Source organism: Coffea eugenioides, chromosome 5 (assembly GCF_003713205.1).
Source record: "Coffea eugenioides isolate CCC68of chromosome 5, Ceug_1.0, whole genome shotgun sequence".
In the NCBI taxonomy this organism is placed as follows: Eukaryota; Viridiplantae; Streptophyta; class Magnoliopsida; order Gentianales; family Rubiaceae; genus Coffea; species Coffea eugenioides.
The window spans coordinates 44,550,991-44,574,794 of NC_040039.1; the positions used below are offsets into that span (position 1 = coordinate 44,550,991).

A 23,804-nucleotide genomic window follows, 5' to 3' on the forward strand; every position below is an offset into this window, starting at 1 on the left:
ACTTTTATTATTTTAAAATTATTTCACCTTTCTGTTCACCACCAAATTCCAATTCTAATCCCGACAACCTTAAAGTAATACGATAACGTTAGACTTTTCTTTATTTTCTTTCTTTGCAAAATCTAATTTTCTATCTCCGTCTTTCCTATCTCTTTTTCTTTTCCTAGTATTAATAAGTGTGAAAAAGAAATTTGAGAAAATCCTTTTATTTTTATGTTTTTTGATCTCTTAAAGTGAAAAAAAAGAAGAATAACAATTCCAACTTTTATTTTAATTATATATAAAAAATGGTAAATATATTTAAATTTCTTTTACCATACTAGTTAGATTAACGATGAGGTAAAATGTCTAGAAAATAAAGTTAGGAACTAAAGTGATTGTATCACTATAATCTAAATGAATAAAATGATAACAACAATGCACTAATGCTATAAAATAAAAGGGTATTTTTGTTCAAAATTTTTTAACATGTTGAGTTAAATTACTTTTGGGGGTAACGTGACAAAAAGATAACGTTAGGGGGTAAACTGATAGTAATGACATAGTTCAAGGGGGTAAAGTGATAATAACCCTTTTTAATTGTCGCTAATCAGCCAAAAAAAATAAAATGAAAGACTTATATTAAGTGCAGGCAAATGCCGTTCGTCTCTGTGCTCACCTGCTACAAAACTGGAGACCATTTTTGTCCAACTTCTAAAGCAATAACCAAGCAGCCTAAATCGTTGATTCGAAAAGTTGCAGGAATGGAAAGAGTGGAGAATCTTACTGAGCTTCTTGCAGCTCAAAATCATGTAGGCAACCAAATGCTCAACTTCAGAAAGTCCGCGTCTCTAAAATGTGTAATTGAACTGGGAATCCCAGATGCCATCAATCAACATGGGAAGCCTATCACACTTTCTCAGTTGGTTTCTGCCCTTCCAATTAACCCTTCCAAAGCTAGCCACATCTATCGCTTGATGCGATTCTTATCAAAGGCCGGCTTCTTTGTTCTACAAGATCAAGGCTATGCGCTCACAGCTGCAGGCCGTCTTCTTTTAAAAGACGAGCCTTTCAATTTAAGGGCACTTATCTTTTTTATGAGCGACCCTGTTTTAGTGAAGCCCTGGAATTCTTTGACTGAGTGGTTCAGGAATGATGATCCCTCTCCATTTGATACGGCGCATGGGAAAAACTTCGGGGCTTATGCTGCTGAAGAGCCAAATTTTGCAAACCTCTTCAATGAAGCCATGGCCAATGGTTCTACTTTAATCGGTCAGGTGATGATGACCCACTGCAAGTTTGTGTTTGATGGCTTGACATCTTTAGTGGATGTTGGGGGTGGCACAGGGGCAGTTGCTAGGGCCATTGCCCAAAATTTCCCCAACATGGAGTGTGTTGTGTGTGATCTCCCACACGTGATTGCCGGCCAAGAGGGAACTGAGAACTTGGACTTTGTTGCAGGAGATATGCTAGAGAAGGTACCTGCTGCTGATGCAATCTTGCTCAAGGTAATTAAGGACATTTTCCATGAAATCCGTTTTTTCCCTAGCCACTCGAATAATTAAGAAACAATTGAGACAATGTTGATATAGAACTCTACAACGATTTCAATAAACTGAAATATAAGCAATTGAACGTCCAGCTTTAACAGTTGATTTGCAAGATCGCTAACATAGACGCCTGTTGTATGAAAGAATAACAATAATAATCATATGCAAAATTTTTGCTCTAGAGGTTTGAATGTTTGCTAAAGAAACTGGAGTTCTTGGCGCTCATTAATCGATGCGTGAGGCAGTGATGGAGTGTGATAAGCTTAATTTAGGATGCCAACACAGCAAATTTCTTTAATCTAAATTTTGTGATTTTACTGGAAAACAGGGGATTCTCCATGACTGGAGTGATGAAGATTGTGCGAAGATTCTCAAGAACTGCAAAGAGGCTATTCCAGGGAGAGACAAAGGGGGAAAAGTCATTATTATCGACATGATTTTGGAAAGCCAGATGAAAGACGAGGAGTCAGTAGAAACACAAGTTGGTATGGACATGCTGATGTTGATGTGTTACGGTGCTAAAGAAAGAACTGAGAAAGAATGGGCAAAGCTTTTCGAAGATGCTGGTTTCAGTGACTACAAAGTACTTCCAGTGTTGGGTGTGCGCTGTCTCATTGAGGTTTATCATTAGACTAAAAGTTCAGTTCAAAATTGGTATTGCTACAATAATTGAGGTTTCAGTTTTACTCTCAACCTTTGTCTCCCTCTATTGGAATTTGCTTTGTTCCGCTTGTAATCGCCATTTTGGCAATGGAATTATTCTGTTTTCTGTGTATCTTGCAATTTGTGTAGTGTGATCTTACTGTTAAAGTTAAAAAATGAAATCCACTGCCACCCAAAAAAAAAGTTAAAAAATGAATGAATCTTACTAAACCAAAGTAAAAAATCCTTTGAATCTTATTAAATTTGAATTTAAATATCAAATTTTGTATATGTGACATGTATCTAGACCTGCTAGTCCATACACTGTTAGTGTATAAAAGATTTACCTTTGACATTAAAATCCTTTCCTACACTGTCAGTGTGTACACTGACAAGATTGGATGGATGCCGCATCATCTAAATTTGAATTTCAATATCAAATTTTGTATATGTGGCATATATCTAGAACTGCTGGTATATACACTGTCAGTGTATAAAAGATTTACCCTTTTATATGGTATATAAAATTCCTTTGATTGGATTCTTTTTTTATGATTATTATTATTTTGGTAGACATTTTTTTTTATATCAGTATGCAATTCCAACTACTCAAGCAACTTGCAGGTTGAGTATGGCTATGAAAATGGCGAAATAGCTTTCAAGGATGGAGCTCTAATTGCTGCTGATGCCATTCGCCATGCTACTGGGTATCAACCTACACATGGTTTTTCTTTTTTCCTTTTAATCTGGTGACCACCAGTAATTAAGGCCCACATTTCATATGCCGAATCCTAATAATTGGTGGAGACCCTTCTAAGTTTTAAGTGGCAATAGCCTAGAGCTGGACAGTGACATACAATAATATCGAGGTTTACAATCTGGTATGGACAGGAAATTCACAATTGTACGTTTCAAGAATAATAAACCACCAGCCTCTAGGCTGGTGGCCATCACCATGTTCAAAAAGTCCAGACGGGTACGTAGTACACTCCTTTGGTCCGGTGGTGATTCTGTCCCAATCGGTCCGCCGTAGGTCTAGTTGGACCTCTCCCTTAGTTAGATTAGGATAGAGTATGATATAGATAAAAAGTGACGATTGACAAAAAAAAAGAATAATAAAATGATTTCGTTAACGGGTGCTTGATGGTTACCTAGTTAAAAGGGTTTTAAGTGTTATAATTTTTTTAAAAAAGTATTATCAACTCGGGAAAGTGTCGAAATGTAGTGGATGCATTAATTGTAACTATGCGTATTATTATAGTAAGATAGATATGATTTAGGTATGTTAACACTATCGAATGAGTATTTGTTAAAAAAATTCATAATAAAATTGACTACAATTAAGATGATATGGTTGATATTGTTCTATGAAAAGAGGACAGGAGTGTTTACAAAGGGGATTAATATGATATGATTGCTAATTTTTTAAGGGAAGAGGATATAACTATTTGTCAAAGGGATTAATGCTTACTAACTGTTTTACATCCTTCCAAGGCTGTGTTTATAAGGACAGGTAGCATTTGTAATGCATTTTTGTGGGATCAGAATGTTGATAATAAGCGGGTTCATTGGACATCTTGGGATAATCTTTGTTTTTCTTTGGAAGAGGGAAGTCTGGTATTCCGTTCTTTTGAAGATACTTGTTTGGCTTTTCTTGCAAACTTTGGTGGCGGCTTCATTTGAATAACTCGGTTTGGTCTGCCTTCATGCATCCAAAATATATCAAGGGGGTGCATTCGTCTCTAGTCAGAGTTCATTGTCCTTCTGTGGCTTGGAGAAGACTTGATCAGATCCATTTATTTGTTGAGGAGAATATCAAATAGTGCTTATGTGACAGCCCCACCTCCCCCTAAGGCGAACCAAAGGGTTCGACGGACCGTCTGTCCAACTCTCGTCAGGGCTACAGAGGCAAACCGCATAAAATCCTACGTAATGCGTGATAGAACCAAAAGAAAACAAACAATTGGAGACTACAAAGCCAAAAAAAACATGATTACCAAACCATACGATGAAATGGAACTTCGATAAACACTTCAATGAAAATGAAACGAAAACGATAAAATGGAACGAAACAAAGCCACGTCACAATCCGGCCAAGATCTGGCTGGATTCGAGGCAATGGCGAAACCCTAAATTTTTTCAACTTCCCCTGCAAATCCGGCCAGGTATCCGGCCAAGATTCAGCCGGATATTCGGCCGGATTCTACCACAGTGTTTCCCGCCAGAAATTTTTCTTTCCTTTTCAAATGTCGCGCTCGTTCGATCGTCCAATGGTTACATGAAACGTTCATCAAAGCCGTAGAAGCGTAACATCTCAAATGAATACACTTAATAGACAAGATTAAACACTTATATATATATTTACATCGGAGTCTTGAACAAATTAACTAAAGTACAAGCCAAAGTATTCATACTGTTCAAAATATAATTAGGGTTTCGGTTACAAAAGATCTTAACAAAATAACATATACACTAGCTCGACCCTTTCTTCCAAAACTATGATTTCAAAGTTTGTCCCCTGTAAGCAAAACAAAAATAACGGGAGGGGGTGAACTTACGCTTAATGAGGTACAAAAAATAATAGTAGTCAAGAATCATGGAATTTCATGTTCAATTAGTCACATATGCATATCAAATTAGGAAATGAACAAACACCTTAGATAGAAAGGATACAGGTGGCTCTCAAGAGCCCAAAATTTCCATTGCAGTACTTGATCCAAACCCGTTGACTCTCCGTCAACGTATAAAGAACAACCATATCCGTAGACCCCACTTTACACCAAATTCCGTCCACCAAACATACCCTTTACCGGGCCCGAACACCTCAACAGAAATAGAAGTGGTAATACTCGAGTATACAGGAAATCTAGAGTCTCCAATACCCAAAGATTTCCTCAGAAACAAACTACCGTGGTTCGTTATCTAATCGACTAGGCCCTTGCTGGTTCGACTCGAGTAACTAGCTACAGGTTTTGAGCTCAGAGGTCACAGAAAGGTCGTTGGATACAAGTCTCCAACCGACGTCAGATTAAGTATAGATAACAGAGTCAAATGTACACAGTAAATAGGCATACAGACAAGAGAACGAGTATAATAAAGTACACCCTCGTCTCATACAGAATAAACAGAAGTCACAGTTAATCAAGTCACAAACTGCAAATACAGATTAACCAGTTAAGCCAACAAATCATGGGAGTGGTACACTCACCAGTTCAAGTAAAACAAATTCAAACGTTTCCTCTCGAAGCACTTCCTGGATCATCGGCACGTCCTATAAATGATCAAAGTAAAACAATTATAGTTCCTACGGAAACGACACTCACAAATGGGACTCAACTACGAGTCGTATGCCTATCCAAATGAACTACGAATGCAAGGGTACAAAAGCGTGATTTTGGAACGAAAAGGTAACGGGAGGACCTAGGGGCTTGAACGACCCAAAAGCCCTTCATTTATACCCCAAATCAAACCAAACTCGAAGAAATCCAATATCCCAAAAAATTGGACAGCATATCCCCTAAATTTTCTTCCTTTTCCATCCTACAAGCAATACCAATACCATCTCAATTCAATCACAATTGCACATACCAATCATAGGCTATAAAACACACCTAATTAGGGCCACAATACCCTTCAATTTGAGCCAATTGATAGCTCTAAAACCAATCACATTAAAGCCCCAAATTGAAAACCCTAAAACTGAAATTTATGCACCCTAGCTGAAATTTCTTTAGGCAACCAAAACTAGCATACCAAAGCTTCATTTTACACAATATAAAGCTATCATTCCATGGCCAACCATTACTCATCACATGAGGGCAGAAAAAATCACCATAAAAACTGAAATTTTCATAATACTACTTCAAATTATGAAATATGCTCAGAAAACTACCAAAACTATAACTTTAAATCACTAATTTGCAACTATTAAAAGCAAAGAGAAATTTTCTTAGCAAGTTACCTTGGAACCTCAAGAAAATGGTAGCTTAGTATCTTTCCTCCCAAATTGACTCCACTAAAACCTTTAAACTTCCTTAGTTAGCACTTTGTATGGAGAAATCTACAATTTTGATGGTTGGAAATCAAGATTGAAGCAAGGGATTGAAGTGCAAGATGAAGTATTTCCTCTCTTTTCTCCTCTCCAAGAGTCTGCCAAGCAAGGTGGAAAATGAAGAAAAATTTGGTCAAAATTGATGTTTAGTAAAGGTAAGAAAAGTTGGTCAAAGTCTAACTCCAATCGAGTCGCGACATTTGGCACTTTTTAGGGTTTAAACTTATCTTTTTTCTCCCAATGGTTAATCTACCTAGCTAACCTCTAATCATCTCCTAACACCTTATAAAATAATATTCCTTTACAAAATTTCAACTAATTGTCAAAATATTTCGCATTTACCACACTAGCGGGTCCCACGTCCATAATACGCTCCAAACTTAATATGAACTAATTTAAACTAGAAAAAATGATTTAAAAACTCTACTCACTTATAAAATCTCTGAAAAATCAAAATAATAGGGTATAGTGAAGAAAAATGCATGCGAGGAAATAAAATAAAATAAGAAAAATTTACGGGTCCTCACAGCTTAGGTAAGGGGATTGTGGATTTTTGGTATGATCGTTGGCTACTTTTGGCTCCAATAACTGAAGTAGTAGCAGTGCATAATCCACCTTATATGCTGGTCGTGGAGTTTTTATACGTCAGGTGGATGGATCATATCGAAATTGTAGCAATGGCTTTCAGCCCATTTGGTTCAACATGTTTCTTAGCTTTCTCTTTATCCTGACCTAGATGACGTGATAGGATGGTTGCCATCGGCTGCAGGGTGTTTCTTGATCAAGTCAGCGTGGGAATGCTTGCGCTCCAGCAGGAATACAATGTTGGTTAACAGGTTATTTTGGTGTAACATTCTGCCTTTAAAGGTCTCCTTTTTTACTTGGTCTGCTTTGAGGAACTTATTGACTCTAGATCCGAATTTGAGAAAGCGCGGCATCTTCTTAGCATCTAGATGTCATTGCTGCCTGTAGGAGAAGGAATCGGTGAGTAATTTGTTGCTTCATGGGCCAAGTGCTACAGTTGTCTGGGACCATTTTGCAAGATGACTTGGTATTCTTGATTTCATGAAGTCCTTACTTTCGGCAATGTGGGTTTCTTGATTTTATTCATCTTCAGAAACTTTGAAGGATCACATTTGTAGTGCCATGCCCTCTATTATTATTTGGTTTATATGAAAACGAGCAATCGAGCGATATTTGAGGGAGCTAGGTTTAATGTTCAGGAGGTGATTGCCAGGGTTAATCATTTTATTGAACAACTAGAGAGCTGTAGGATTTTCTTTGCAAGTCATTTTCGTGGGGACATGGATGATCTTTGGGCTGGCTTTGCCTCCTCTCGACGTCGTCATCACTCAGTTATGGTGATGAAATGGTTTCATTCCCCTCAATTTCACGTCAAACTGAACATGGACGCAACTGTAGCAGTTGGAAAAGAAACAGGGGGTGGTATTCTACGGGATTATTACAGCGAGCTCATCTTTGCTTTCTATAAAAAATTTGGAGACGTTGATGTGTTGACAGATGAAAGTCTCTCGCTGATGCATGGCCCGTTGCTTTGCCGGGAAAGGGATTGTAATCATCTATTGGTGGAGGTGGACTCTCAAGCCCAGGTTCGCATGGTTTGTTCAGGAGCGCTAGCCAAATGGCCATTATGTAATGTTTTGAGAAGGATTAGGGGGCTCTTGCAAGAGTTGGTTGCCTCAGTTGTTTATGTTTATCGAGAGGCAAATGCTACTGCGAATAAGCTAGCGGGCTTGCAACTCAATGAAGATGTTTTTTACAATTCCCCTCACCAGCTGCCGTTTGGAGTCAGGGCAACTTTAGTTTTAAATAGGTACGAATTCCCTTGTATTTGTCGCCAGATTGTAAGGGAATAGATTCTTTAGTTTCTTTTATGCATGTTGTCTTGTTGACACTCTTATTTTGTTTTTTTTGCTCCAATAAAATAGGTGTTGACACCCCTCCGAGTTTGGGGATTTTTGCCAAAAAAAAAAGTTTCAAATATGATTTCCATTTCTGAAACACAAAGGGGATTGTTACTATTGATGACAACCAAGTTCATCCATTTTACAAGCACGTCTTTCCTCCACAACTTGCTCCAACTCTTTCTTTTATGGGCAAATTTCACTTTACCCCCTGTGATTTAGTATTTTTCTACATAACCCCCATATGGTTTCAAAAACTATACATAACTCCCTCACTCTCTTTTCTCTTTTGCTCTGCCTCCCGCCTCTGCTAGTGACCACTGACCAGTCCGCTCTTCCATCTCCATTCTCCAGCTCCATCTCTCCATCTCCATTCTCCTGTGGTGGCTGAGATTTTTTCTCTTATGTCGTCACGAGTGCTGATGATTTTGTCGGCATTTGGTTGAACTTCTTGTGCAGGTTCTTGAATAAGGGTTTATCGGATTTCAATTTGGCACTGGACTTGGGATTCCTTAGAAAACCCAAAAAATACACATTTTTCAAGCCTAAATTCATTTTCTATGCCACTTACTTGTCCGAGAAAATTGGGTACTGGAGATACATAACCAATTACAGGCATCTTAAGGCCAACCCCGAGTATCAATGTTACCCCATCTTCAAATACTTCGAGAACTGGTGCCAGGATGAGAACCGCCATGGAGATTTCTTCTCTGCATTGATGAAGGCGCAGCCTCAGTTCCTTAATGATTGGAAAGCAAAGTTGTGGGCACGCTTCTTCGGCCTTTTGGTAATAACAATACTCCACTTGCTTTGTTATACGTTGATTGTTCTCCACAAAACAACAACTGGGTTCTTGCTCGTCCGGATTGTCTCCTCTCACATCGTTTGAATTACCATTTGTAATTTTCGTGTAGCAAAGTTCCTTTCTGATGATGTATCAAAATCAGGCTTTTTGACTGGTCTTATCCGGGTAGACCCAACCCGGACCAGGGTCCCGTCGGGTGCGGTTCCGGGATAAAGATTAAGAGACCCGTCGTGTATTCGGTCCGAGTCCGGAATTAATACAGTATAACGGATCCGGGTCCGGATATATTAATTCTGGCCCGTTGATAGGCCTAGTCCTAGGAGCTGTTGAGCATGTAAGTTACATGTCCGCCTGACAGAATTGCCTTGTAGAAAATTCTTGGACCGCTATTTTCACCTCCCAAAAGAAAATATTGATTTATTAAAAATGAAAAGAAAATCACACAAAAGATTACAATCGTAAAAGAAGGAAAGATAAACATGTTGACTTCATACACATGTCTAACAAAAATAGTCCAAAAAAACTATCCACTACTCCTAGCTAATAATAAACCTCGATAAGGGATCTCAAGCCCGGTACTGGAGTTATCTTATAATCATTGAATCCTGCCTCAGAAAAGAGTTTTGCCCACTCTCTCTCATTTCTTTCTTTCCCTGTGACAAGGACCATCATCAGCATATCAAGGAAAAGTTGAGTTTCAATTGCCTCATGATCATCAGCTCCTTTTTGCTGGTCACTCAGTACCATGTCTATGATTATCACCTTCCCTCCATTTTCCTTGCTAGGAATTGTTTCTTTGCATTTCCTAAGTATTTGTATACATTCCTCATCATTCCAATCGTGCAATATCCACTGTTTAAATTAACATTCATATCACAAAGAATTCAAATCAGTCAGGAACACTATGTTAAAGTTATTAAAGAAAATTGAAATTGATAAGAGGTACAGAAGCCTCCCCCCACCCACAAAAAAGATTTGCTAATGCCCTATTTGTGAATAAACTTCCATGACTGATCCAATGCTTTACTGTAATATAGACATGGTTGTAATGAATCAGAAGCATGTATAGATGTGTTCAGAATCAGTGCTAAGAATGACTTTAACAACAAAAAGGTGAATATGGATCCGTTGCATCATCTTGGAAAGGTGAACTTACCTTCATTATAACAGCATCTGCAGGAGAAATAGTGATAGACGATTTCCTGCAAGCGCATAGGGTCGATCGTAGTACTAATTAACGTGGAGTATTCCAGGGTTGAACCCATAGGAACAAATCAAATTTCTCCACTTTAATTATTTTCACAAAAGAGTGAACGAGAAGAGATTTTATATTATCATGGAAGAATTAACAACTAATTTGATTAAATTGATAAGAAGCGAGGGAACAATAGTTAAGCAAGCCTAGGGTTGAGGTTTTAATCCAGAGGTTGAATTGATTCTCCAATTACTTTTCTTGTCAAGTTATGAACGTCTCACACAATTGTATTTTAAATTATCTTTTGATACATCTGAAGTGTGCTTAATCAAATTCTACGCATCTCTTGAGACTGTAAATGTTCAATTAAGCCCCTTTGGAACCTTGGTAACATAAGTGCATCATGTAAATCCTAACTTACTCTCATGATTAGGCTAAGTGTGTTTATCTATTTAGTGCATGGTTGTATATTCCTTCTCAATTCCATACAAACCCTAAAAGCATGCCTATAGTGGCCAATCACAAACACGTAATTAAACCAAGATAGATAAATCATAGCAAAATGCAAGAATTTTAATTGAAAAAATTAATTAATTCTCCTTCATAAGTTTCAAATCATGCAAACCAATTCCAAGCAAGAGAAAAAAAAATCGAAAAGTTAATAAGAAAATCAGAGATTCAGTGACAAGATGGCTTTAGTTACCTTCAGCAAGATTGCATTAGTACGGGGTACACTTTGAAACATATCTCCAGCTAAAAATTCCAAGTTCTCAGCTCCTCCTTGATTAGCAACGACGTGTGGGAGATCATATACAGTACATTTTATGCCAGGAAAGTTTTGGGCAATGGCCCTAGCAACTTTGCCTGTGCCACCCCCAACATCAGCAAGAGTTGTCATGCCTTCAAACACAGACTTGCATTTGGTCATCAGCACTTCTACCGACAACTGATTATCACTAGCCATGGCCTCATTAAACATGTTTCCAATTCGAACTTCTTGAGCATTGTAATGCCACAAATTATTCCCATATGCGGTATCAAATGGAGAGGGATCATCATTCTGGAACCACTCGGTCAAGAAATTCCAGGGCTTCAACAAGGCAGGATCACATGATAGAAAAATAAATGCCCGAACATTGAATGGCTCATCTTTCAAAAGAAGCCGGCCTGCAGAGGTGAGTGTATAGCCTTGAGGGTCTTCAACAAAGAATCCAGAGTTAGCCAAGAATCGCATTAAGCGAAAAATGTGGGCAGATTTAGAAGGGTGGATTGGGAGGACAGAAATCAGGTCAGAAAGTGTGATGGGCTTCCCATGATTACTGATCACATCTGGGATTCCCAACTCAACTGCGCATTTTACACATGCAGATTTCTTGAAATGGAACATTGCATTCCACACATGAGTTTGAGCTTCAAGAAGCTCACCTAAATTGTCAGCTTTTTCCATCTTTTTGGGAACTTTATTTTCAAATTCAATGGCTGTAATTCAGTTGTAAATAACAAATGGTCAAGCAGGACTCCATTTATATGCTAGTAAGTAGATTTCTCTTGTGCCTCCTATAAGGCTATATTTGATTGGTTTCCAGGCTTTCAAAGTATCTATATAGGTTTGGCGGATCTAGAGGTGCCAAACTGCCAAAATTCACCAAACCAAATAAATACGCCCAAGTAATTTGATTAAAATATCTAATTGCTGATGCAATTACAATTACTAATTCGCAACTGAGAAAATTCAGAACGAATGAACCATGGGCAAGACTAAGAGTAAATTGAAGCAACCACCATTGATGGTGACATAAAAGTTGAAACAAATGGTTATGGGGGCTTGACTAGCTCTTTGAGGATCGACCGGGTAGCATTTGTTTTGCAGTGTTCTTCCACGTTACAAGCATTTACCGAAAAGGTAATCCGAAAGAAAGATATCATCTTCCTTGTTCACTACAAAGGTCTGGAAATTTATTAGGAAATCTCATATTAGTGTCGGGGTGCTTTTTAATCTTGTATGGGCTCACAAAAGATCGATTCTTTAATTTTGACTCGTCAAGGAAATTTTGTTTAATGTGGCCTCTCACATAGAATAGCAGAGGGCTTTTTCTCTTGAAAAATTGTTGTTGCAACTATTAACTTAAGTTTTACAGTTTGGCGTAAAAATAAATTATTGATTAATTTGGGCCCAAATTCATTAAATTTGAATTTTTTGAGTTGGGCAAATAGGCATGCAGGTTTTGCAATCTGGGACGTGGAGACCCTAAGAGTGGTTTTAGGCAAGAAAGTGTGGCATGGATCTTCAGAAATTAATTCATTTACAGAAGGAACTCTCTTTTTCTTTATTTCTGTTTTTTTTTATTCTTCACTAATTCAATGCTTAGCGAAGCCCTATTTCATTCATCTTCAGTTTCCATGTACAATACGCTAAGTGCAACTGAGTACAGGCGACATGTAAGCACATTTGACGATTGGCAACAAGGAATAAAGGTTACGAGCAAGCCAAGAGTTTCAATTCTGGTCATGGTCATGATCATGTATATCTATCTATGAAATAAAAACTAAATTTAGAAATCTTCAACTTTGGCCCGTGAATTTAGAAAACTACTCGTACTTCATCAAGTCTCGTGGTGTACTAAAAGCAAAATATATAAATGTAGTGAGAATAATCCAATAAGAAACGATTGTCCATCTCTTTTTAAAGTAAAAATTCACCTTGAATATATGGTAAGAGTTTGACATGAGCTCCTACACGTGATGTTTGCATATTGGATGAAGGGAAGCTGCAGAACTGGTTAGGTGATACTAGTGCGAGTGATGTTTGCTTGAGCTCTAAAAGCTTTCCTTTGTAGAAAATTAAGAGGATGTTTGAATTGCATTTTGAGGAAGAGATTTTGGGAAAGAAATTGCGGTTATAATTTTTGGATGTAATGTTCATGAAATAAAAAAACGTTTGGAAAATGTATTAAGCGAATATTCGATAAAAATGCAAAGTGTCATTGGACTTGTTTTCGAGAGAAGATGCTGTGTCAGACGAAGGGTCAATTCCGATTTGCACCAATAATACCTTTTTGTCTTGAAGACCAATATGCTTGTGATGTCGCCTTCAAGGAGGGATCAGGTAAGAGTTCTCGGATAATCATTGGTCAAAGCAATTCAATAAGCAATAGTACTCGAGTATATTTCGTGATTTAATTCACACAGAAAATTGAACAAACAATCTGTTAATTGTATTCCTGAATCGTCTTCTATCTCTCTCTCTTTTTTCTTTTTCTTTTTTTTTTTTCAATTAGTGAGTCGTCTTCTATTCTGATTGCATGATACTTAGTTTAGCTGATTGGTGTAGACCGAGCAGAGATTGTGCAAATTTTGGCACTTATCGAATCTTTGGTGCATGTAACGCTGTGTTTCATTACCACAATTAAGCACCAGAAAAAACACTTGCAGGAAGTAATCTTTGTTATTTGTATACATAAAGCATATGCATTGAATTCAAGGGCAGAGATTATTCTGGGAAACAAACAAAGTGCAGTCTCTTACCAACATGGTTATAGCAAGATCAACAGATTATAAAATATTCCAGCAAACAAACACAAATGCAGAGGTTCACTACCTCAGTGAGATACATCAAGACGCATAAATATAGCAAGGTCAACAGATTTTTATGGTATTAATGTTCCTTTATTAGGGATTAACCTCAATGAGACCCCTTGTACCGAACACTGGAAAGACTTTATAGCTGCTGAAGCCAGCATCCCAAAAGAGTATAAAGAACCAACATCTGCATGTAAAAACAAATCTGGGCTTCAACAGACTCATGATTTTCTAACTGGCTCTCCATCACCATGTCTATGATAATCACTTTTCCCCCTTTGTCTCTTCCTGGAATGGCCTTTTTGCAGTTCTTGAGTATGTTCACACAGTCTTCATCGCTCCAGTCATGGAGAATCCACCCCACCGTTACATATAAAATCACACATTAAAATAAAAGTGGGGATAGAATTTTTGAAGCTCAAAATTTAGCCTTGGGTGGATTACTATAAACTGCATTTGAAGAACTCGTGCATTTATCTTTGACTTCTCATGAGAACAGATGTGGATATGATTTCTTTACTGTTTTAATAATGATAAATGACCCAAAATTTCTGAATTCTTACATAATTACGCATTTTAGCCAAAATGCAATAGGACTAAATAATAATCACTGTGCAAAAGGACATATTCAACATTAACAACGCCAGCGATTTAACTTTTTTAATTCTTGGAAATCTTTTCCCTTTTAGTGTGCAATCCAAAACACTTGTTTATCAACTATTTTAAGGCTTAATCCTAGACAAAAACAAGTACTAATCATTGTTCAATAGTACATACATATGTTCGCAATCTCGGAAACATGGACGTGATTAGTAATCTAGTAACATTTTGAAATATTTTTGCGATTTTTTTTTCCTTTTACATTTAGTGTGAAATTCCAAAATACTTATTTACTTTGCTTAATTTGGATTATTGGAAAATTTGGCAATGCGAAGTGGCTTAATCATAGCCGTAAGAAAGTAATAGTTGTTGAAGATGCATACCAAAAAGGGAAGAAAAAAAATGCGATCTCAGTTGCTCGTAATTTCGTGATTAGGGTACTAAAAAAACATTCGAGAGCCCCTTCTTTTGGTCTCATTTTGTTCGCTGCTGACTGAGTACAACATCAAGGTTATTATTAAGTTGAAAAGACTGAACTGGACATCAAATCCTCAGTTACAGACATTCGGTCACAATCCAATCGCCTACGTAAAAGATTATTCCATGTTAAATTCACTAATCCCATCACGTGACAGTTCTTTAATTTTACGTGTGAGTTGAGTTTGGAGAATCTACATTGGGATGCGTGACTAAGGATTTAAAGCTGGCTGGACCAATTAAACAGCCCAACACTACCTGTTGAAAAGGTCTTTGGTTTTTAACTTTACAAGCCCAAAACAGACGAGTCGGAACTTGTTCGAATGTTTTTAATTGTCACTAATCAGCAAAAAAAAAAAGATGAAAGACTTATATTAAGTGCAGCCAAATGCCGTTCGTCTCTGTGCTCAACTGCTATAAAACTGGAAACCATTTTTGCCGTTGGTCTCTGTACTATTGCAGGAATGGAAAGAGCGGAGAATCTTACTGAGCTTCTTGCAGCTCAAAATCATGTACGCAACCAAATGCTCAACTTCAGAAAGTCTGCATCTCTAAAATGTGCAATTGAACTGGGAATCCCTGAAGCCATCAATCAACATGGGAAGCCTATCACACTTTCTGAGCTGGTTTCTGCCCTTCCGGTTAACCCTTCAAAAGCTAGCCACATCTATCGCCTGATGCGATTCTTATCAAAGGCCGGCTTCTTTGTTCTACAAGATCAAGGCTATGCGCTCACAGCTGCAGGCCGTCTTCTTTTAAAAGACGATCCTTTCAATTTAAGGGCACTTATTTTTTTTATGAGCGACCCAGTTTTAGTGAAGCCCTGGAATTCCTTGACTGAGTGGTTCAGGAATGATGATCCCGCTCCATTTGATACAGCGCATGGGAAAAACTTCTGGGCTTATGCTGCTGAAGAGCCTAATTTTGCAAACCGCTTCAATCAAGCCATGGCCAATGATTCTACTTTCATCGTTCAGGTGATGATGACCCGGTGCAAGTTTGTGTTTGACGGCTTGACATCTTTAGTGGATGTTGGGGGCGGCACAGGGGCAGTTGCTAGGGCCATTGCCCAAAATTTCCCCAACTTGGAATGTGTTGTGTGTGATCTCCCACACGTGATTGCCGGCCAAGAGGGAACTGAGAACGTGGACTTTGTCGCAGGAGATATGCTAGAGAAGGTACCTACTGCTGATGCAATCTTGCTCAAGGTAATTAAGGATACTTTCGATGAAATCCGTTTTTTCCTTATCCACTCGAATAATTAAGAAACAATTGAGACAATGTTGATATATAAGTCTACAACGATTTCAATAAACAGAAATATAAACAATTAAACGTCCAGCTTTAACAGTTGATTTGCAAGATCGCTAACATAGACGCCTGTTGTATGAAAGAATAACAGTAATAATCATATGCAAAATATTTGCTTGAGAGGCTAGAATGTTTGCTAAAGAAACTGGAGTTCTTGGCTCTCATTAATTGATGCGTGAGGCAGTGATGGAGTGTGATAAGCTTAATTTTGTGATTTTACTGGAAAACAGGGGATTCTCCATGACTGGAGTGATGAAGATTGTGTGAAGATTCTCAAGAACTGCAAAGAGGCTATTCCAGGGAGAAACAAAGGGGGAAGAGTCATTATTATCGACATGATTTTGGAAAGCCAGATTAAAGACGACGAGTCAGTTGAAACACAAGTTGGTATGGACATGCTGATGTTGATGTGTCACGCTGCTAAAGAAAGAACTGAGAAAGAATGGGCAAAGCTTTTCCGAGATGCTGGTTTCAGTGACTACAAAATACTTCCAGTGTTCGGTGTGCGCTGTCTCATTGAGGTTTATCATTAGACTTAAAGTTCAGTTCAAAATTCTCATTGAGATTTATCCTTAGACTAAAAGTTCAGTTCAAGATTGGTACTGCTACAATAATTGAGGTTTCAGTTTTATCCTCAGCCTTTGTCTCCCACTGTTGGAATTTGCTTTGCTCTGCTTGTAATCGCCACTTTGGCAATAGAACTATTCTGTTTTCTGTGTGTCTTGCAATTTGTGGAGTGTGATCTAGATCACATCATTTTTCTCCTGTAGGGATATGTAGTGGCAATAGATTCACGCATTGAAAAAACTTTCCTGCCATTGTAAAGCCAGCAATGATGTTATAGTACAAAGAAAGATGTGATGGCAGTTATGCCGTTGTGCTAGTACTTTATTTTTAAGGCATTTAATGTGGGATAGCCAATAAGTACACATTTCTTACAAAAATCAGGTTGGCATAGAAACATGGGGAATTTGTTAATGCCCATTTAATTGAAAATTGGCTCACGCACTGGTTTGTTTGAATAAATTATTGGGCTGAATTTGTTTCTTTTTGTGGATTTCATGTAAACTAATGATTCAAGCACACTCGATGTTTGTGCAACTAATAAAATTACAACATATTTAAAAATATTTTTCTTTAAATTTGGATAATTGAGAGGCAGAAAGTTGGATAATTGGTTGGGGTGATTTAAAAATTGGAGGAAATGAAGAAGGTAAAGAGAAAAGAAATATGGCTAATATTTTGTTTTACATTTTAGTATCTTTATCATATAAGTTCGGACTGAAATGTTAATACTTTCAATTTAATGTGTAATTTTGAAAAGGATAAATATGGAAAAATTGTGGATAAACATTTTGTTTTACATTTAGCATTTTTCTCCTGCTTTGTGGTAGGGGGATAAGAGGATGGTAACAAAATGTGTTTAGGGAATGTCTCAAAAAAAAATTTTTTTAAAAAAATCAAATAACTCTTGTCCAAACAATCCTTTAACTCCTTTGTTCCCTAAGTTACTTGAAATGAACTTGCAGAGGTTCACTATCACTGGCTAATTCACCATCAGCCTGAATGCATGATCTATGAAGAATTTGCTTTGGGCAGGCCTCAAATTTCAATAGGGAGAAAACTGAAATCCACTGCCACCCAAAAAAAAAGTTAAAAAATGAATGAATCTTACTAAACCAAAGTAAAAAAATCCTTCGAATCTTACTAAATTTGGATTTAAATACCAAATTTTATATATGTGGCATGTATCTAGACTCGCTAATGCATACACTGTCAATATATAATATATTTACCCTTGCCATTAAAATCCTTTCCTACACTGTCAGTGTATGCACTGATAGGGTTGGATGGATACCGCATCATTTAAATTTGAATTTAAATATCAAATTTTGTATATGTAGCATATATCTAGACCTGCTGGTATATATACAGTCAGTGTATAAAAGATTTATCTTTTTTTATATGGTATCTAAAATTCCTTTGTTTGGATTTTTTTTTTGTGATTATTATTATTTTGGTAGACATGTTTTTTTATATCAGTATGCAATTCCAACTACTCAAGCAACTTGCAGGTCAAGTATTGCTATGAAAATGGCGAAATAGCTTTCAAGGATGGAGCTCTAATTGCTGCTGATGCCATTCTCCATGCTACCGGGTATCAACCTACACATGGTTTTTCTTTTTTCCTTTTAATCTGGTGACCACCAGTAATTAAAGCCCACATTTCATTTGCCGAATCCTAATAATAGGTGGAGACCTTCTAAGTTTTAAGTGGCAGTAGCCTAGAGCTGGACAGTGACATACAATAATATCGGGGTTTACAATCTGGTATGGACTGGAAATATACAATTGTACATTTCAAGAATAATAAAATGATTTCCTTAACGGGTGCTTGATGGTTACCTAGTTAAAAGAGTTTTAAGTGTTATAATTTAAAAAAAAAAAAAACTATTATCAACTCGGCAAAATGTCGAAATGCAGTGGATGCATTAATTGTGACCATGCGTATTATTATAGTAAGATAGACGTGATTTAGGTATGTTAAGAGTACCGAATGAGTATTCGTTAAAAAAATTCATAATAAAATTGACGACAATTAAGATGACATGGTTGATATTGTTCTATGGAAAGAGGACAGGAGTGTTTACAAAGGGGATTAATATGATATGATTGCTAATTTTTTAAGGGAAGAGGATATAACTATTTGTAAAAGGGATTAATGCTTACTAACTGTTTTACATCCTCCCAAGGCAGTGTTTGTAAGGCCAGGCAGCATTTGTAATGCATTTTTGTAGGATCAGAATGTTGATAATAAGCGGGTTCATTGGACATCTTGGGATAATCTTTGTTTTTCTTTGAAAGAGGAAAGTTTGGGATTCCGTTCTTTTGAAGATACTTATCAGGCTTTTTCTTGCAAACTTTTGTGGCGGCTCCATTTGAATAACTCGGTTTGGTCTGCCTTCATGCGTCCAAAATATATCAAGGGGGTGCATTCGTCTCTAGTCAGAGTTCATCGTCCTTCTGCGGCTTGGAGAAGACTCGATGAGATCCATTTATTTGTTGAGGAGAATATCAGATGGTGCTTAGGTAAGGGGATTGTGGATTTTTGGTATGTTCGTTGGCTAATTTCGGCTCCAATAACTGAAGTGGTAGCAGTGCATAATCCCCCTTATATGCTGGTTGTGGAGTTTTTATACGTCGGGTGGATGGATCATATCGAAATTGCAGTAATGGCTTTCAGCCCATTTGGTTCAACATGTCTCTTAGCTTTTTCTTTATCCTGACCTAGATGACGTGATGGGATGGTTGCCATCGGCTGCAGCGTGTTTGTCGATCAAGTCAGCGTGGGAAGGTTTGCGCTCCAGCAGGAATGCAACGTTGGTTAAAAGGTTACTTTGGTGTAACATTCTGCCTTTAAAGGTCTCCCTTTTTACTTGGTGTGCTTTGAGGAACTTATTGCCTCTAGATCTGACTTTGAGAAAGCGCGGCATCTCCTTAGTGTCTAGATGTGATTGCTGCCTACAGGAGGAGGAGTCGGTGAGTAATTTGCTGCTTCACGGGCCAAGTGCTACAATTGTCTAGGACCATTTTACAAGATGATTTGGTATTCTTGATGTCATGAAGTCCTTACTTTCGGCTGTGGGTTTCTTGATTTTATTCATCTTCAAAAACTTTGAAGGATCACATTCATAGTGCCATGCCCTCTATTATTATTTGGTTTATATGAAAAATGCGCGATCGGGCAAGATTTGAGGGAGCTAGGTTTAATGTTCAAGAGGTGATTGTCAAGATTAATCATTTTATTGAACCGTTGGGAGCCGTAGGATTTCCTTTGCAAGTCATTTTCGTGGGGACATGGATGATCTTTGGGCTGGCTTTGCCTCCTCTCGACTTCGTCGTCCCTCAGTTATGGTGATGAAATGGTTTCGTCCCCTCAATTTCACGTCAAACTGAACACGGACGCTAGTGTTGCAGTTGGAAAAGAAGTAGGGGGCGGTATTCTACTGGATCATTACGGTGAGCTCATCTTTGCTTTCTATAAAGAATTTGGAGATGTTGATGTGTTGGCAGCTGAAAGTTTCTCGCTGATGCATGGCCTGTTGCTTTCCCAGGAAAGGGATTGTAATCATCTATTGGTGGAGGTGGACTCTAAAGTCCTGGTTCACATGGTTTGTTCAGGAGCGCTAGCCAAATGGCCATTATGTAATGTTCTACGATGGATTAGGGGGCTCTCCCAGGAGTTGGCTGCCTCAGTTGTTTATGTTTATCGAGGGGCAAATGCTACTGCAGATAAGCTAGCGGCCTTGCAACTCAATGAAAATGTTTTTTACAATTCCCCTTACCAGTTACCATTTTGAGTCAGGGCATCTTTAGTTTTAGATAGGGACGAATGCCTTCGTATTCGTCGTCAGATTGTAAGGGAATAGATTTCTTAGTTTCTTTGACGCATGCTATCTTGTTGACACTCTTATTTTGTTTTTTTTTTCTCCAATAAAAATAGGAGTTGGCACCTCCTCCCCGGGTTTGGGGATTTTTGCCAAAAAAAAAAAAGGTTCAAATATGATTTTCATTTTTGAAACACAAAGGGGATTGTTACTATTGATGACAACCAAGTTCGTCCGTTTTACAAGCACGTCTTTCCTCCACAACTTGCTCCAATTCTTTTTTTTATTGGAATATCGAACCGGGTTAGTCTTAATATTGTTCTTGTAATTAAGAGAGAAAATGATTTTACTTAATTAATACTTTAGAGTCAATTTTGATCAGCTAATTTTGACATTTTTGTTTTTGACAAATTGACAATAATTTTTCTCATGATGGAGCTACAAGCCAGGTGGGTAGCTGGCGTTTCATCTGGAAAAGTGAATTTGCCGTCCATAGACAAGATGCTGGCCGATGTTGAAAAGCATTACCAGTTTCTGGATGAAATCGGAATGCACAAGAGCCAAACGCATAGTCTCCTCCTGCGCCATGGAAAATAATGGGTTCAGCTCTTCCTGATTGGGTAGCGTTATTATATAAGAAAAATATTTTAAAAATAGTTTTGCAACAGCTAGGCTGAATTTATCTTGTAAATGCACACTCCACTTGTACTGAGATACTATACTAACATTTAACATTGCAAAATTTTTTTTTTTTTTTAAATCCCTCAAAAATAGGATTCTCCAAGTAGTATTATATTCTGAATTAATTTACATGAGGACATGGTTACTCGTCTATTTTGAATTATTTGCAACACTTTTGAGGATATAATAGGATGTTATTTTCATTAACAATGAAATCATTTTTTGATATAAAAGCTTAAAGTACCTTTAGAAATTTATATATCCACGCAGATAAAACTTAGGGAAAAATGCAAAAATCCCAAATGAATACCTTATTGCAGTTTACCCCCAAAACTATGTTTGTAGGTACTTTGCCCCCTTTCATGATATTATTAGACAAATCTACCCCTTTTTTATCTTAAGCATTGTTATTTTTCCTTTTTCCCCATCATTTTTTTTTAGATTCTTCCTTTTTTTTCTTTAAACATTGTTTAAATCAGTGTACTAGATTAGTCAAAGCTTGTTTATTTCTTAATTTTATATGTCAATATTTTATAAAAGAATTCTATGGAATGCAAAAAATTTTTTCCAAATGTTGAAGTCAATGTCATTTAAGAAATTAAACTATTCAAATATATAATAACAAAATAGAGATATTGATTAATCCATTATTAGTAGTATCAATAACAAATAAAAAATGAACTACTGTTGTTGTTTCTTCTTATCTTTTTATTTCACTACAAATAACAATTGTTAACTTTTCTTTTTTATGTGATATATAATATGTTACTTTTGTTATAAGTAGTTGAGTAACTGTGAACTCTTAATTGATTTATAGGTACTTAAATTGTTTAATTACTAGATTAATACACTTTACGATATAAGTTACATAGATTTTGTAATAACAAAGAGTTTATGATAAATTATTAAGAATGAATTTAACAAATAAACAAATTAAAAAAGTGGTTTTAAAATATTAAAAATTTTGATGTAAGTCTTTTTGCACTAGAGGGAAACATTGGCTAGTTCCATGAGAGAAAGGGAAAAAGAAGAAAATGAAAGGGAAAAAAGGGAGAAAAGGAAAAAATGAAAAAGCGAATAGAGAAAATAGAAAAAAAAGTAAGATAGTAGGGGTAGTGTTGTCCAAACATATCATTCAAGGGGGCAAAATTTCTATTATTATAATTTATGGGGTAAACTGCAATTGGGTATATAGTTCGTGGGGAGTTTTTTGGCATTTAACCCTAAAATTTAATAATCAAATTGTACTACTAGAACTACTCGTGTCATTCTTTTGAACAATAATAGAGATAAATTGAATCTCTGTTTAACTGTGCTTTTCATTTTTGTTACATTTCACACAGTAGAGTGGTAACATAATCAGAGGTTAAGATTTTAGGAGAGAAGAGAGGAAGTGGTGAAGAGAGGACAATATTAGGAAACTTGTGCATTTAAGAAGGTACCCTCGTATATCTTGAGAACTTTGGGGGGGGGGGGGGGGGGTGTTGAACTCTAATATTTACATACAATATTATCAAGTTTTTAAGGGATGTTTCACATGATGTCTTATCTTGTATCTGGCTTCCCATTACACTGTCTATAATGATCACCTTCCCCCCATTTTCTTTCTCTGGAATGGCCTTTTTGCAGTTCTTGAGAATTTTCAAACGGTCTTCATCACTCCAGTCATGAAGGATCCGCTGTTTAATTGCCGATATAATCACAAATTATTATGAGAGATTCGATATAAGTTTCAAATCGTGCAAATCATTCCAAATGAGAGCAAAAAACAGAAAACTTAATAAGAAAATCATAAATTTTTTCTGCTATTAAAAAAACAATCAGAAATTCAGTGACAAGGTGGCTTTAGTTACCTTCAGCAAGATTGCATTAGCACGGGGTACACTTTGAAACATATCTCCAGCTAAAAATTCCAAGTTCTCAGCTCCTCCTTGATTAGCAACGACGTGTGGGAGATCATACACAGTACATTTTATGTTAGGAAAGTTTTGGGCAATGGCCCTAGCAACTTTGCCTGTGCCACCCCCAACATCAGCCAAAGTTGTCAAGCCTTCAAACACAGATTTGCATTTGGTCATCAGCACTTCTACAGACAAATGATTATCACTAGCCATGGCCTCATTGAACATTTTTCCAAATCGAACTTCTTGAGCGTTGTAATGCCAGAAATTATTCCCATATGCATTATCAATTGGAGAGGGATCATCATTCTGGAACCACTCGGTCAAGAAATTCCAGGGCTTCACTAACAATCTGTTAATTGTATTCCTGATCTTCTTCTATCTTTTTTTTTTTTTTTAATTCGTGAGTCGTCTTCTATTCTGATTGCATGATACTTAGTTTAGCTGATTGGTGAGGACCGAGCAGAGATTGTGCAAATTTTGCTACTTATCAAATCTTTGGTGCATGTAACACTGTGTTTCATTATCAACAATGAACAGAGCACAAATGCGTTCTCAGTTGCTCGTTGATAGGGTGTTAATTGTTAGTTATTTTATTATTAATCTCCCTTTTTATCCTTGCCAAATATTGCTTAATTGTTAATATTTACTCATATTTGGTATCTGGACTTAATTTCAGGAATGAAGCAGAAAACCATAAAAAAGGAAGGACTTTATGGA

General features: G+C 37.0%; 5 protein-coding genes across 5 annotated transcripts; 3 read left to right on the forward strand and 2 right to left on the reverse strand.

Annotated features, from left to right (window-relative positions):
- Window positions 1-743: 743 nt before the first annotated feature.
- Window positions 744-7,055, forward strand: LOC113771789 (tabersonine 16-O-methyltransferase-like). The gene is made up of 4 exons (XM_027316349.1): window positions 744-1,487; window positions 1,858-2,148; window positions 2,796-2,878; window positions 6,992-7,055. Exons 1-4 carry the CDS (start codon window positions 744-746, stop codon window positions 7,053-7,055), a joined length of 1,182 nt encoding a protein of 393 aa, XP_027172150.1.
- A 2,437-nt stretch (window positions 7,056-9,492) lies between these two features.
- On the reverse strand, window positions 9,493-11,594 carry LOC113771790 (trans-resveratrol di-O-methyltransferase-like). The gene is made up of 2 exons (XM_027316350.1): window positions 10,851-11,594; window positions 9,493-9,804 (listed from the first exon to the last, which is right to left on the reverse strand). Exons 1-2 carry the CDS (start codon window positions 11,592-11,594, stop codon window positions 9,493-9,495), a joined length of 1,056 nt encoding a protein of 351 aa, XP_027172151.1.
- Window positions 11,595-15,182: 3,588 nt separating this feature from the next.
- On the forward strand, window positions 15,183-19,699 carry LOC113771791 (tabersonine 16-O-methyltransferase-like). Its single transcript, XM_027316351.1, has 4 exons — window positions 15,183-16,011; window positions 16,345-16,635; window positions 18,190-18,289; window positions 19,407-19,699. Exons 1-4 carry the CDS (start codon window positions 15,268-15,270, stop codon window positions 19,697-19,699), a joined length of 1,428 nt encoding a protein of 475 aa, XP_027172152.1. The 5' UTR covers window positions 15,183-15,267.
- Window positions 19,700-20,037: 338 nt separating this feature from the next.
- On the forward strand, window positions 20,038-20,475 carry LOC113771792. Its single transcript, XM_027316353.1, has one exon. The coding sequence runs from the start codon at window positions 20,038-20,040 to the stop codon at window positions 20,473-20,475; it is 438 nt and encodes a 145-aa protein (XP_027172154.1).
- Window positions 20,476-20,967: 492 nt separating this feature from the next.
- LOC113771793 (myricetin O-methyltransferase-like) lies at window positions 20,968-23,297 on the reverse strand. The gene is made up of 3 exons (XM_027316354.1): window positions 23,037-23,297; window positions 22,773-22,862; window positions 20,968-21,114 (listed from the first exon to the last, which is right to left on the reverse strand). The coding sequence occupies exons 1-3, from the start codon at window positions 23,295-23,297 to the stop codon at window positions 20,968-20,970; spliced, it is 498 nt and encodes a 165-aa protein (XP_027172155.1).
- Between the last annotated feature and the right edge of the window lie 507 nt (window positions 23,298-23,804).

Excerpts from the sequence above, each read along its gene's own strand:
- LOC113771789 (XM_027316349.1), top strand. The coding sequence starts at position 744 with ATGGAAAGAGTGGAGAATCTTACTGAGCTTCTTGCAGCTCAAAATCAT. Across the intron at positions 2,149-2,795 it reads GTGTGCGCTGTCTCATTGAG|GTTGAGTATGGCTATGAAAA; the intron begins GTTTATCATTAG and ends AGCAACTTGCAG. Across the intron at positions 2,879-6,991 it reads GCCATTCGCCATGCTACTGG|GGTGTTTCTTGATCAAGTCA; the intron begins GTATCAACCTAC and ends CATCGGCTGCAG.
- LOC113771790 (XM_027316350.1), bottom strand. The coding sequence starts at position 11,594 with ATGGAAAAAGCTGACAATTTAGGTGAGCTTCTTGAAGCTCAAACTCAT. Across the intron at positions 9,805-10,850 it reads CTAATGCAATCTTGCTGAAG|TGGATATTGCACGATTGGAA; the intron begins GTAACTAAAGCC and ends TAATTTAAACAG.
- LOC113771791 (XM_027316351.1), top strand. The coding sequence starts at position 15,268 with ATGGAAAGAGCGGAGAATCTTACTGAGCTTCTTGCAGCTCAAAATCAT. Across the intron at positions 16,012-16,344 it reads CTGATGCAATCTTGCTCAAG|GGGATTCTCCATGACTGGAG; the intron begins GTAATTAAGGAT and ends ACTGGAAAACAG. Across the intron at positions 16,636-18,189 it reads GTGTGCGCTGTCTCATTGAG|GTCAAGTATTGCTATGAAAA; the intron begins GTTTATCATTAG and ends AGCAACTTGCAG.
- LOC113771792 (XM_027316353.1), top strand. The coding sequence starts at position 20,038 with ATGGTTTCGTCCCCTCAATTTCACGTCAAACTGAACACGGACGCTAGT.
- LOC113771793 (XM_027316354.1), bottom strand. The coding sequence starts at position 23,297 with ATGGCTAGTGATAATCATTTGTCTGTAGAAGTGCTGATGACCAAATGC. Across the intron at positions 22,863-23,036 it reads CTAATGCAATCTTGCTGAAG|CGGATCCTTCATGACTGGAG; the intron begins GTAACTAAAGCC and ends GCAATTAAACAG. Across the intron at positions 21,115-22,772 it reads AGAAAGAAAATGGGGGGAAG|GAAGAGCTGAACCCATTATT; the intron begins GTGATCATTATA and ends CTACCCAATCAG.